This window comes from Loxodonta africana, chromosome 6 (genome assembly GCF_030014295.1).
Source record: "Loxodonta africana isolate mLoxAfr1 chromosome 6, mLoxAfr1.hap2, whole genome shotgun sequence".
NCBI lineage: Eukaryota > Metazoa > Chordata > Mammalia > Proboscidea > Elephantidae > Loxodonta > Loxodonta africana.
The window spans coordinates 85,358,479-85,370,594 of NC_087347.1; the positions used below are offsets into that span (position 1 = coordinate 85,358,479).

At 37.6% G+C, this 12,116-nt stretch overlaps 1 protein-coding gene across 1 annotated transcript in view; it reads right to left on the reverse strand.

Annotated features, from left to right (window-relative positions):
* The window catches only part of SLC4A10 (solute carrier family 4 member 10), a 235,318-nt gene that overhangs the window by 62,541 nt on the left and 160,661 nt on the right, over window positions 1-12,116 (reverse strand). The window contains exons 11-15 of the mRNA XM_023542892.2: window positions 10,930-11,076; window positions 7,744-7,844; window positions 3,932-4,106; window positions 3,267-3,400; window positions 2,617-2,862 (exon numbers count right to left, since the gene is read on the reverse strand). Of these exons, the coding sequence (XP_023398660.2) occupies window positions 2,617-2,862; window positions 3,267-3,400; window positions 3,932-4,106; window positions 7,744-7,844; window positions 10,930-11,076 (803 nt within the window). The remainder of the gene's footprint in view (window positions 1-2,616; window positions 2,863-3,266; window positions 3,401-3,931; window positions 4,107-7,743; window positions 7,845-10,929; window positions 11,077-12,116) is intronic.

Here is a 12,116-nt window from a genome sequence, read left to right on the forward strand (position 1 = left end):
CCAGAGCTGACAGAGAGAAAGACCTCCCCTGGAGCTGACACCCTGAATTTGGACTTCTATCCTAAAATGTAGAAGTAGTTTTGAAACTGTGAATGGATAGAGGACTTAGAAGGAAGTGAGGAGAACAATTAGCACCTGAGAAGGCACAGATGATGAGAAGCAGCAGCAGAGAACCAGCAGCAGCAAAGAACCAGCAGCAGCAGAACCAGGAGACCAGCACCAGACCGCTGGAGCCAACCCAATGAGCAAGACAGCTGAGTGCCTTCTGGCTAAAGTTTACTCGAAGAGTGGGGTGCCTCCAGGCACTTATCGGTGGAGCTACAGAGCCTTGTAACACTTGCCCCAACAGGGCAGGTCCAGGCATGAGGTCTGGGGGGCCGAGAAACCAAGGAACCAGGAAGCAGAAGCTGAAGAGACAAGGAACACAGGAAGCAGAGTTGCCTCAGTCTCAAAAGGTATGGCTATGATCTCTGAGGTTTCAAAGGGTGGAGCCATGACCTCTGGTGTTTCTAAGGATGGAGTCACTACTCAGATGGACTAGGAGAATGGGGCCACCCAAAGCTGATGAAGCACAGTTGCTGTCCCAGTAGGCCTAGAAAGTGGAGCTGAAGCCCAGGGCCAAGGGGCCTCCACTCAGAATGGGGAGAGTGTGTCCAATACCTAGAGTGTGAAGGGCAGGGCCATTGTGTAAATGGTCTCAGAGAACAGAGGATTATTTTCAAAGCCTTGGGGGCTAATGTAATGTGTTCTGCTAACTTGCTTGGTGCCTGTTATCCCTTCTTTCCTTCCAATTTCTCTCATTTTTAATGGAAATGTCTAGCTTGTGCCTGTTCCACCATTGTGCTTTGGAAGCAGATACCTTGTATTCTGGATTTCACAGACGAAGAGGAATTTTTGGATTTTGGACTTAAAGTTGAATTAAGACTTTTGCTCTGATATAGTGGAGTGAGTGTGTTTTACATGTGACAAGGACAGAATTTGGGGGGTCAAAGGGTGGAATATCATGGATTGAACTGTCTCCCCAAAAAATATTAGTATCAATTTGGTTAGGCCATGATTCCCAGTTTATATGGTTGTCTACCATTTTGTCATCTGATGTGGTTTCCCTATGTGTTGTAAATCCTATCCCTATGATGTTAATGAGATGGATTAGTGGCAGTTATGTTGATGAGATCTACAAGATTAGATTGTGTCTTAAGATAATCTCTTTTGAGATATAAAAGACAGAAGGGAGCAGAGAGACAGTGGGACCTCATACCACTAAGAAAGCAGCACTGGGAGCAAAGCATATCCTTTAGACCTGAGGTTTCTGCGCTGAGATGCTCCCAGACCAAGGGAAGACTGACCACAAGAACTTTCCTCTAGAGCCAACAGAGAAAGCCTTCCCCTGGAGCTGAAACCCTGAATTTGGACTTCTAGCCTACTAGACTGTAAGAGAATAAACTTCTGTTTGTTAAAGTCATCCACTTGTGGTATTTCTGTTATAGCAGCACTAGATAACTAAGACAATCCTGTTCACAACACCCTCACTATTTGCTTTTATTGGGAAAGCTATTTTGTATTTCCACTTTGATTGTTCTTGTCCAAAAATAGGAAAGCTCTGTTTAAAACTGTCTCTAAAGACCAAGAAAATTTAAAAAATCAAAGTACTAAAAGCTATGTTATTTTCAACATTATAGCATTTAAACATTCTTCACAAAATGATAACATAGCATTATTTTGGTTTAATTTCAACAACTTCAACGTCTTCTAATAGTAAATAAGGATACCAAATCTCCAAAGGGCTTAAGGCCCTATCTCAGCAATTTAAAGAAAGAACGTTGGTAGCTGATGCAGCAGTTATAACTGATCCTTAAAGGACATATTACTTCAAATATTTGCTGTATAAGAATCTATACATAAATGCAACAAACAAGTCTTAAAATTAAATCAAAGGAAAGAGTCATTTAATGGCCACAGATACGCCACAGACACAGTCTTAGAGAAATTCCAAATTGCTGGCATACCAAATCTAGACAGAGCAAGTAGTCAATCTCATCTTTAATCCTAAACTTTAATATCACCTTCAACAGGTAATATCTGAGTACCTCTATCATAAAGGTCATAACTTCTAAAAGCAAAATTAAATTGCAATTCAGTGATTTTTTAATTCATATTTTCAAACATCAAAATAGTGTAATTTAGACCCAATGAGTTTCTTTTACCTCATTGTTCTAAATCTGAAAACTTTAATTTCTACCACTAAATTTCTTTGGATTAGTTGTAAATTGAAAAGGCCCTACTGGAAAACCAAAATAATCAAACTTTTGCAAGACAAAATTTCTGTATAGTAAAATTGACCTTGGTTCACTATCTACTTCTTTTAGGGAATACTTAGAAAACTGAACTTCAGAAAGGTATTCTTGGCAGAGATGCTATAATGAGAACTCAAGTATCACATGAGTGGCTGATTAGATGACTTTTAAAATTCTGTTCAACTCTGAGAGTCCGCGATTTAGGTCATGAATCAATTTAAGGCACTCTTTATCTGCTGAGTAAGTTCCTCATATTTCCTACAACAATAGCCATATTTATAAAAAGAAAAGCCCAACAGCCAACAGGGGAAATGGTACTTACGAGTATTGTGTCAGCAGTTCCAAGTCATTATGCATGTTGATTGGATACACTTCACTGAGTTCAAACAACTTCTCCAGGGCTTCATAAATGAAAATGATGCAAATAAGAGAAGCAAAAGCTTCTTCAGTAAACCGGGTGATATAGCAGACAAGGGAGCTTGCATCAGTGGCCACAAGTATGATACACAGGGTGGCAGTCCAAAGTCCAATACTAGCCCTTAAAGATAGGTATGACAACCCATACTCTCTATGAGGAGGACAAGGAAAGAACAGATGAAAAAATGTCATTTAAGAGCCTGCCACTATTTTAAGTAAATGGAAATAAACCTAATTCAGGAAGTAGAAGTGAAAAAACTTCATATCCCATGAGTCACTAAACTCAAGACTTTGTCTAAAGGAAACATCTAAGGGGAAAAAAATCAAAAGGAGTTTCTCAGTGCCTAGAACCGAATACCATTTTTTATAAATATTATATAACAACATGCAGAAATTTTTTACTTTTTCTCTATTTCCATGGAGAGAAAAATGTCAAGCTGAATCAAATCAGCCACCTCCTCCTCTCCCAGCAGTCTTCCAAAGGCCATGTCAGAAGAATGTAAACACAGTAGAGAAATAGAAAGGGGCTAAGGGCCAAGAGTATATAACACTTACTTGCAAAACTTAAACAAAATCTTTTCAAACACCAAAACTGGTCCTGTACTGCCTAATATGGTAAGAGGCTGTCCACCAAAGAGAGAATAGGCTATCCCGGTCATGGAAGCTCCGAAGAGAGATTCGATTGCACTCTGTGTAGAGATATAAACGGTTCCATTACCTAAGCTGTACAGGCAGCCGTTATAACTAGGGAGAAAATGTTTAATATGTACGAATATATGCTTTCCCCTTCACCATGAAAAGCCTAGCAATCTTTAGGGGTAGGAAGATGAGAGAAGGAGCGAGCAATAGGCAGAAAATTAATGGTAGTAAATGAGGGCGTGTCCTCTCCACCTTCCTTCTCGTACTTCTCTGTTGCCTTATTAAAAGTTTAAATAGATTCAGGATAAGTATCTGGACAGAAGCGTGGCCTGGATACATGTGAAATAGCTGGGAATGAGATCAGAACCCTGTGTAATACTCAAAGCAATTTGTTCTGAGATATTCTGCTCCTAGGTTACCAGTTTCACTAGCTATCCAGGAAATTCATATGAAGTTTATCTGACAGACCATACATCGAATTTCTCCTCAAAAAGGAGTCCAAAATTAAATGCTAACTTATCTAACTATGAATCTCAAAAAGTGCTTAAGTTTCAAAGTTCAGAGAAAAGCACAATACATACTATACGACCTTCAGTTGCTTCTCCCAGCAGTCCTCCAAACGTGATGACGGGAGACATACACGCACAGTAGAGAAATAGAAAAGACGCTAAACACTGCAGGCTGAAAGCATCTCTGAAGTCACTCCAGAAGTATGGAGCTTTTCTTTTGATATCTAAAATAAGTCCCCCAAAAATCCTAAGACAGGGGGAAAAACACAATAGTAAAGCTCAAATATAAAAAGCACACAAATCAAAAAGCTCATTCGCTGTGTTGCCAGGTCACAGAGTATGTTTTCCATCAGAAGAGAGTCATATTAACCTGCTACACTGTATTATGACCTACAGCAACAGCTTTGCACCATGTGTTACCTCAGTTCCTAACAAAATATTGTATCGATAACCAAAAAGGCCCAGGTTCTCTCAAACAAGGCTCAGAGCTCTTCCTCAATCAAAATTCAAATAATGAGATTCAAGGATTACTTGACTCTCTGTGACACTTCTGTATCAGCCTATTCCTCCAAAACTCAGGCCTACCACTCTCAACTTTTGGCAGGGTTTTCTAATTGTTTACATTCCATTTAGCATTGCAAAAAGGGAGGGAGGGAAGGTAAACTGGCTTTTGTACACTGCAATAGTGAAGATCACCCTAGAGAGAAAAAGCAGTGTTTTAACCATGGTTCCTACTCTCTCTGCCAGAAAACTTTCTCACCAGATACTGTTCCAGGCAGATATCTTAAATGGCTTTGTAGGTGACGGCAATATTTAGTATAGAGAGATAGGTTCCAGAGTCTTTTTCATTTTTAGGGTACTAAGACGGGACCTGGTGACGTAGTGGTTAAGAGCTATGTCTGCTAACCAAAAGGTCGGCAGTTCGAATTCACCAGACGCTCCTTGGAAACTCTATGGGGTAGCTCTACTCTGTGCTATAGGTTCACTATGAGTCGGAATTGACTCAATGGCAGCTAGTTTTTAAGAGGGGGCCTTATAATAACCTAGATAAATGTAATTTTGATCCGCTATCCCCTAAATATTTCCCAATGTCTATCATTCATAAGACAATAACGGCCTTACCAAGCCCAAACCAAATGCATTGCCATCGAGTTGATTCTGACCCAAAGCAACCCTGTAAGAACACAGTAGAACTGCCTCATCGTGTTTCCAAGGCTGTAAATCCTTATGGAAGTAGACTGCTACATCTGTCTCCAATGGAGAGGTTGGTGGGTTCAAACCACCGACCTTTCAGCTAGCAGCTGAGTGCTTCAACCACTGTGCCACCAGGGCTCCTTAATAATGGCCTTAAATACCAAAAAACCCACTGCCGTCGATTCTGACTCATAGGGACCCTATAGGACAGAGTAGAACTGCCCCATAGAGTTTCCAAGGAGCGCCTGGCAGATTTGAACTGCCAACCTTTTGGTTAGCAGCCGTAGCACTTAACCTCTAAGCCACCAGGGTTTCCAATAATGGCCTTACTTGGTATAAATTCATTTACTCCAAACATAACCAAAAAACCACACAGAAACATTTGAAAGAGGATTGTTTGGGGGGCAAATTATTAAATTGTGAAATGCTGCTTAAAATTTGAAGTCTAAAAATTTTCTATTAGGAACAAGAGCTTTAAAAAAACAGGTATTCTCATTCTTTGAACATTTAATAATAATATGCAAGCTTAACACTTGACTACTGGAAGTTCTTTGTGTTCGTGGAATAAAGACGCTATACTGAAATGAATAAGGCTATGATTAAGTTCCTACATGAAGGTTACTGCCAATAGGAATATACTTGGATTATATGAAAATATTAAACTTTTGTTATTTTAATCATTTGGAAGTCTTAGAATCATATCAAAAATGATTGTTTCCTTGAGAAAGAAATTTTGGTAGGCCTTGAAAATGTACATATTCAGAATAACTGAAATTTTTGCCTATAATTTGCCTGACCTAACCTAAACGTGGAAACCCTGGTGGCATAGTGGTTAAGTGCTACAGGTGCTAACCAAAGGGTTGGCAGTTCAAATCCACGAAGCACTCCTTGGAAATTCTATGAGGCAGTTCTACTCTGCCCTATAGGGTTGCTATGAGTCGGAATTGACTCGACGGCACTGGGTTTGGTTTTGGTTAACCTAGACATAACAGTAACATATAAGTATCTTACTATGATGTGAGTGATCAAATCACTATGTTTTCCTAGCGGTTGCTTCCCTGGGATGTGTAGTAGGAGAGGGTTGAAAAGAATGAAATTTTAATTGAAAAAAAAAGGACATTTAAAATGCAGAGAGGCTTGAAGAGAACCTGTAAAATTCACATACACACAAAGATTATCTTAGGTTCCTATACCTATTTTGTTTTCAAAAAATGCATATTTTTTTTATTTGGGGGATCATTTCTGAATGACTTCTTAACTTGTCAAAGTCACAATTCAAAAGAGTTAATCTGTTAGTTTATTTATCCATTCATTTTTCTTTATACCCCACCTAATCCCAAAAACAATTAGAGATGGTTATTAACTATTAATTTGTAATTAACATTTACAGTTTTGATAACACTATTAGACCACTGCTTTCTAATTAATTACTTATTAGAACATACATCAGTTTAGATAGCTGTTGACTGCGTAATAACTGTGCTTTTAGCAGCAAGAATCTAAATCCAGAAGTGGGAGTTCATTACAGGGAACAGTTTAAGAGCAGCCCAGATGTACACCAGCAACTCCAGGAGAGCAGATGAGTAATGGACACTTCAGGTCATGTCAGCCAGAAAATCTGTGGAAGAACTCTGGAGAAATGAAGAGGCTGGACATTGTGACCTGAGAGGATTTAGGAAGCAGTAAGAAAAAGTGAACTTCACAAAAAATCCAAGCTATGTGGCGTAGTTAACACCTCAGAAGGAAAGAGAGATAGAGAGAGAAACCACCCAAAATAAAAAAGGCAGCATTTGAAAATATGAAAGCAAACAATGAGTAACAAAGCTTCCAGTGGAGGGAAAAGGATATAATTATTTGTACCATCTCAGATTAGGTATGGAGCCTGAGGAAGACATTAAAGGACATTTCCTCAGGGACAAAGCATAGATAAGGAAAGAACATAGGAGAATTAAAATGCACAGAGTTGTCAGGAACTGGAAAGTCAGCTTAGAGGACACAATGCAAGCGGGATGGAAAACAGCCTTGTGGGGAGGGGAGCACCAATCTGCAATGCCTTTGCAATTGCCTTCAATTATAATGGAGGCTGTACACACATATTCCCTGAAGAGAGACCCACCCAAGAGTTTCTGATTTTCTGCTTACACATTGCTTGTAGAGAGACAAGCTGTCAAAAAAACATAAAGAACCATTTTAAGAAATAAATCGAAGCTTTCATCTCTTCGAAGACGTGTGATTAGAAAAATAAATCATAAAGCTCTTCCAAATTACAGCTGTATTAACAAAAAATACCATTATATACATTCCTACTTGTATTTAATGACATAGAATCTACAAGGCTGAGTTCTTGCTATTTATGTTTATTTCCATCTTGAATTTGAAGCTTTCAACTGGCTTTTTTAGAAGAGTCAGCAGACAGTTTCCTTATTCATTCTAAAATCTGTGAGTATATTTTACACAAAGCAAAATGAAAGACTAGGTAAGATAAAATGGAATGGTGAATCCACAAATCTGGTTTAACAATAATGACAATCATTAGCAACTCCAGAGCAATCAAATTATTGGCATTTTCACTCTCAAAGTGTAGATATTGAAAATACAAAATAAATTAGATTTCAAAACATCAATTGCTTATGGATAAGAACTGTATGTCATTTGTTCTGTAAAGTCCCTTAAAAGTATTTTTTACAAACCTTCCTGTTCGCTGGAGTTCAGGTCCACTGTGTCCTCCATGGGGCTCTGCTTCCCCATGAGCTGCTGTCCCATTTGGAACAGCAGGAATCTTCCTCTTCTCCTGTGGGAAGTTTTTAAAATTTCAAGGGCTAAGTGGTAAATAACAAAATCAACTTCTTCTCCTTAAGGCAATATGCCCAGTGGCTAATTTTTACTTATTTGTTCCATCACCTCTGAGAAGTCAGTTAGCTTTCTAAAGCGTCACTTCCTTTCTCCATTTACCTGAGGTAATAACAGTACCTGTCTCCTAGTATGGTTGAGAACTAAATTATTAAATTAACTAATATTTATTGAGTGCCTAGTGTGTGCCATTCATTGTTATAGATGTTGGAAATAAAAGTTAAGCAAAAAAGGCATTCTATTAGTGAGACAGACAATAAACTTATAATGTCAGGTAGAGACAGGAGCCACGAAGAAAGACAAAGAAAGGCAACGGGACAGAGAGAGAACATGTTGGAGGTAAGGTGGGGTGAGAAGGTGTCAGTTACGGTGGCGTTATAGTTTAACTGTTTTAAGATTGGAGACTTAAAAGCATGTTGTCTGCTAATAAAGATGACATAATACAGAACAAAAGGACTGATGACAGGCATGAAGAGGTAAGATCTGGTGTACAAGTAGAAGGTGACTTCAGATCACCAATAGTAATAGATAGGAAGGCAGAGTATATGAGTGTAGATGCTAGCAGGTAGGTAGATGTGGAAGTTTCCTTCTGATCATTTCACATTTCTCAGGGGAAGTAGGGAGCAAGTCAACATCTGAGAGTGACAGTCAGGAAGGATATACTGAAGGTTTGAGAGAAAAGGTGTGACATAGTCATCTAGAGAGAATCAATGGACTAACTAAGAAGTATGATTACCCAGCAGAAAAGGCCCACTTGAGGTATGTGATCATGAATTTAAGTGAGACAAGTTAGTGTGGTTATATGTTTTCCTTCAGCCACATTCAGTCGCATCAATGGATGTTCAGAGTGAAGAGTTGAATTTACACAGGGTTGTGGTTTTGACGGAGCTCTGGTGGCGCTCAGTAGTTTGAATCTACCAGCTGCTCCTTAGAAACCCTATAGGGCAGTTCTACTCTGTCCTATCCCCTTGGAAACCCTATGGGGTAGTTCTACTGTATCTTATAAGGTCACTATGAGTCATAATTGACATGAAGGCAATACGATTTTTGGTTTGGTGGTTTTGACAAGCAAATATGTGGCATGAAAGAGGGGCAAAGAAGTTGAGGCTGTAAACAAGTTGTGAACATAACATACACAAAGTTCTTAAATGAATACTTTCAGGGTTTTCCCTTTTGAGGCAACAGATTATTCTCTTAAAGGAAAATAATTTAAGATGTTGTGTTTTATACACTCAGAAGACTAAAAACCATAGAAATTATCCCACGGAGAAAAATATTTTTTGAATGAATATGGGGTCACGGTGCTTCATATATTTAAATTCATTTTATTCCATCTAATAAAAGAAAACAGTTTTATAATATATATTATTCAATTACAGCATACATCTTTTAAAATATTAATATTGTAAGGAAGCATAGAGCTTATCTGTAATTCAAACTCATTATAAAGAGCTGTGCTGTCTAATATAGTAGCTACTACATGTTGTCTAAATTTAAATTTTTTAATTTATCCTATTAAGTAAAATTAAAAATTCAGTTGCTTAGTTGCAGTAGCCACATTTCAAGTGCTCAATAGTGGCTTGGCTTATTGGACAGCACAGACTTCAATTTTAATGTTTGAGGAACTAATTGGTATTTACAGTAACTTTTAAAGTTTCACTCTCAATGTATTAATATTTCTACTGAATTTCTCTAAAAACCATTTATTAATGATTTTCTTTCTTCTTATTATTTTGTGTAGGATTATATTACCTTTTCTAATATCCTAAGTACAAAGATGTATTCCCATTGCCATTGAGTTGATTCCAACTCATAGCAACCCCATAGGACAGAGTAGAACTGCCCCATACGGTTTCCAAGAAGTGACTGGTGCATTCAAACTGCCGACCTTTTTGTTAGCAGGCGAGCTCTTAACCATTGTGCCACCAGGGCTACACAAAGATCTACACAAGTACAGAAATGAGACAATCTACAACTTTTAAAATATTTTCTTAAGCAACTGCTTTCATTTTAGTAGTAGATCAACTGAAAATATGTGACTAGTTATAGAATCACGAAGTGATAATTGTTGAGAAAAGGAAAGAAAATACTCTTGAATAATTATGAGATGACTTCAAAGTGTATTTTCTTTAAATTGATCATGGAATGGAGATGGCCTTTTTAAGTATTTACGGTTGAGTGAGTGGTGCATTTGTTCATTTGCCACTCTAGCTAACCAGAAAAACTTCTAAGCCCAATGCTCAGTCCACTAAACCTCCTGTCACTTCAACTGGGAAAGTAGAGTCAGACCAGGCTAGACTCCACAGGGGCAAGTGCCAAAGGCAAAGCTGAATAAATGACAACAGAAGGGCTGTGGGGACAGAATCAGTAGGACTAGTGGTGTCGATATGAACTGTGGGTTGATAAACATTTGGCCACCACTTTCACAAAAGTCATGCCTACCACAAGAATACGACCCCAAACAATAGCAACAGTCTTTATTTCTATCTTTCTGGAATGTGTGATTGGTACAATACACACTGGATTTTTATAGGCAGAATCTTCACTATTTTTTTAATTGTATATCCACACAAAGGTAACACAAATGTAAGAATTATGATTAAAAATTCTTTCCAATCATAAATGTGATTGGCAGTAAATGATGGCTTGCCAATTCAAAGTTCTGTAGTGTGTCACACAATGTGATAGGAGGACAGTAATGAGCTTTTTCTCGAGCCATATTTTACATTTTTATTAAAATTTAAAATTTCCTCCAGTATATCTTTTTAAGTTGGGTCTAAAATTCTTTCCAGGGACATATAACTGTTTGATTACCATTGATTTAAATAGTTTATAGTCAAAATGCCAAATTGCTCAGTGAGGTGTGCTGGATAGGATCAATGAAGGTCATAAATTCAGGCCCCTGCTTTCTGAAAGTTATAATTTAAATCATTTGAATTTTTTTGGTGAGTTATACTATTTTAAGATGCATATTTAAAAGAGAACAAGAAAATGGAATTTTTAAGAGTGTTTTCAAATATACACACCTGAGAAGGAACATTTTTTGGAGGCTCTATTCGAATGCTTGGGTCCCATTCTCCAGGAGGGAGAACAGTAACCTGATCTAGAAATTCATCAATTCCTGATACCAAGTCATTCCGATCTTTAGCTTTGTAAGCGACATCATGAAATACCTGTAGAAGGAAAAGAAACAGTATTTATACATAAAATGAAATTATAAAATTCTTATGTGTTCAGTGTTTTCATTTCCCAGTTTTCTCATGTAAGATTATTATAACAATTTGAGGAAATAGGCAGCTCTGACCCTAAAGAAGTTTGTGATACAAAATATTATAACTTTAGTTTATTCTATGAATCCACACAGATATGTGTTTTTCTCAGGATACTAGAATGAATGTTGAAATTCTGAAGCAAGAAGTAAAAGGAAGGAAGAGGAGGATGAAAAGAACCTCATGAAGCTACAATTCATGATTCAAACTAGGCAAAGGTTATTTTTTTATAGGTAAATCAACCACTTCGGAGAAAGCACTTGCTTAAGCATAGACAAGAAATTTATAAAATATATTTGAAATTTTAGCAATATTTAACCCTGAAATACATGAACTAATCAAAAGATTAATTTTGTTTCCATTTTGGAAATAATGCTATAAATTGGTATTTTCTGGATATATATCATATCTGAACACATGCAGAAAGTATATTTTCATTCAAAGCATGAGTTACATTTTAAACCTACACACACACACACTAACACTCACACAAACACACTGTGATAGTCATTGGAGCTGCTGACAGACACTTCAGACCCCCTTCTGGCCACATGGTAAGATTGTACTTCCTCGCCATCTTTGAAATTGGGTGTGGCCTACTAAGTGTACATATCACTTCCAAATGAAAGTTACAAGAGCTGGTATGTGACTTATCATGTTACCTTTTGTCTGCCTAGATGGAGATACTATCAGCCTCGGTGCCTAAGTAACTCTAATGACCAGAGCCCTGCTGCCAGCTAGTGATAGACAAACAACACGATAGAAATAAACCCTGGTTGTTTTAAGCCACTTAGATTTTAGTTGGTTATTCCTCCCACATAAACTAACCTCTCCTGACCAACATACATAGAAGTGATACACCTAATATTAAAGTGGTAAAAGTAAAAATAAGGATAAACAGGAAAAAGTAATTTACACTAAACATAATATAAACATTTCTGATG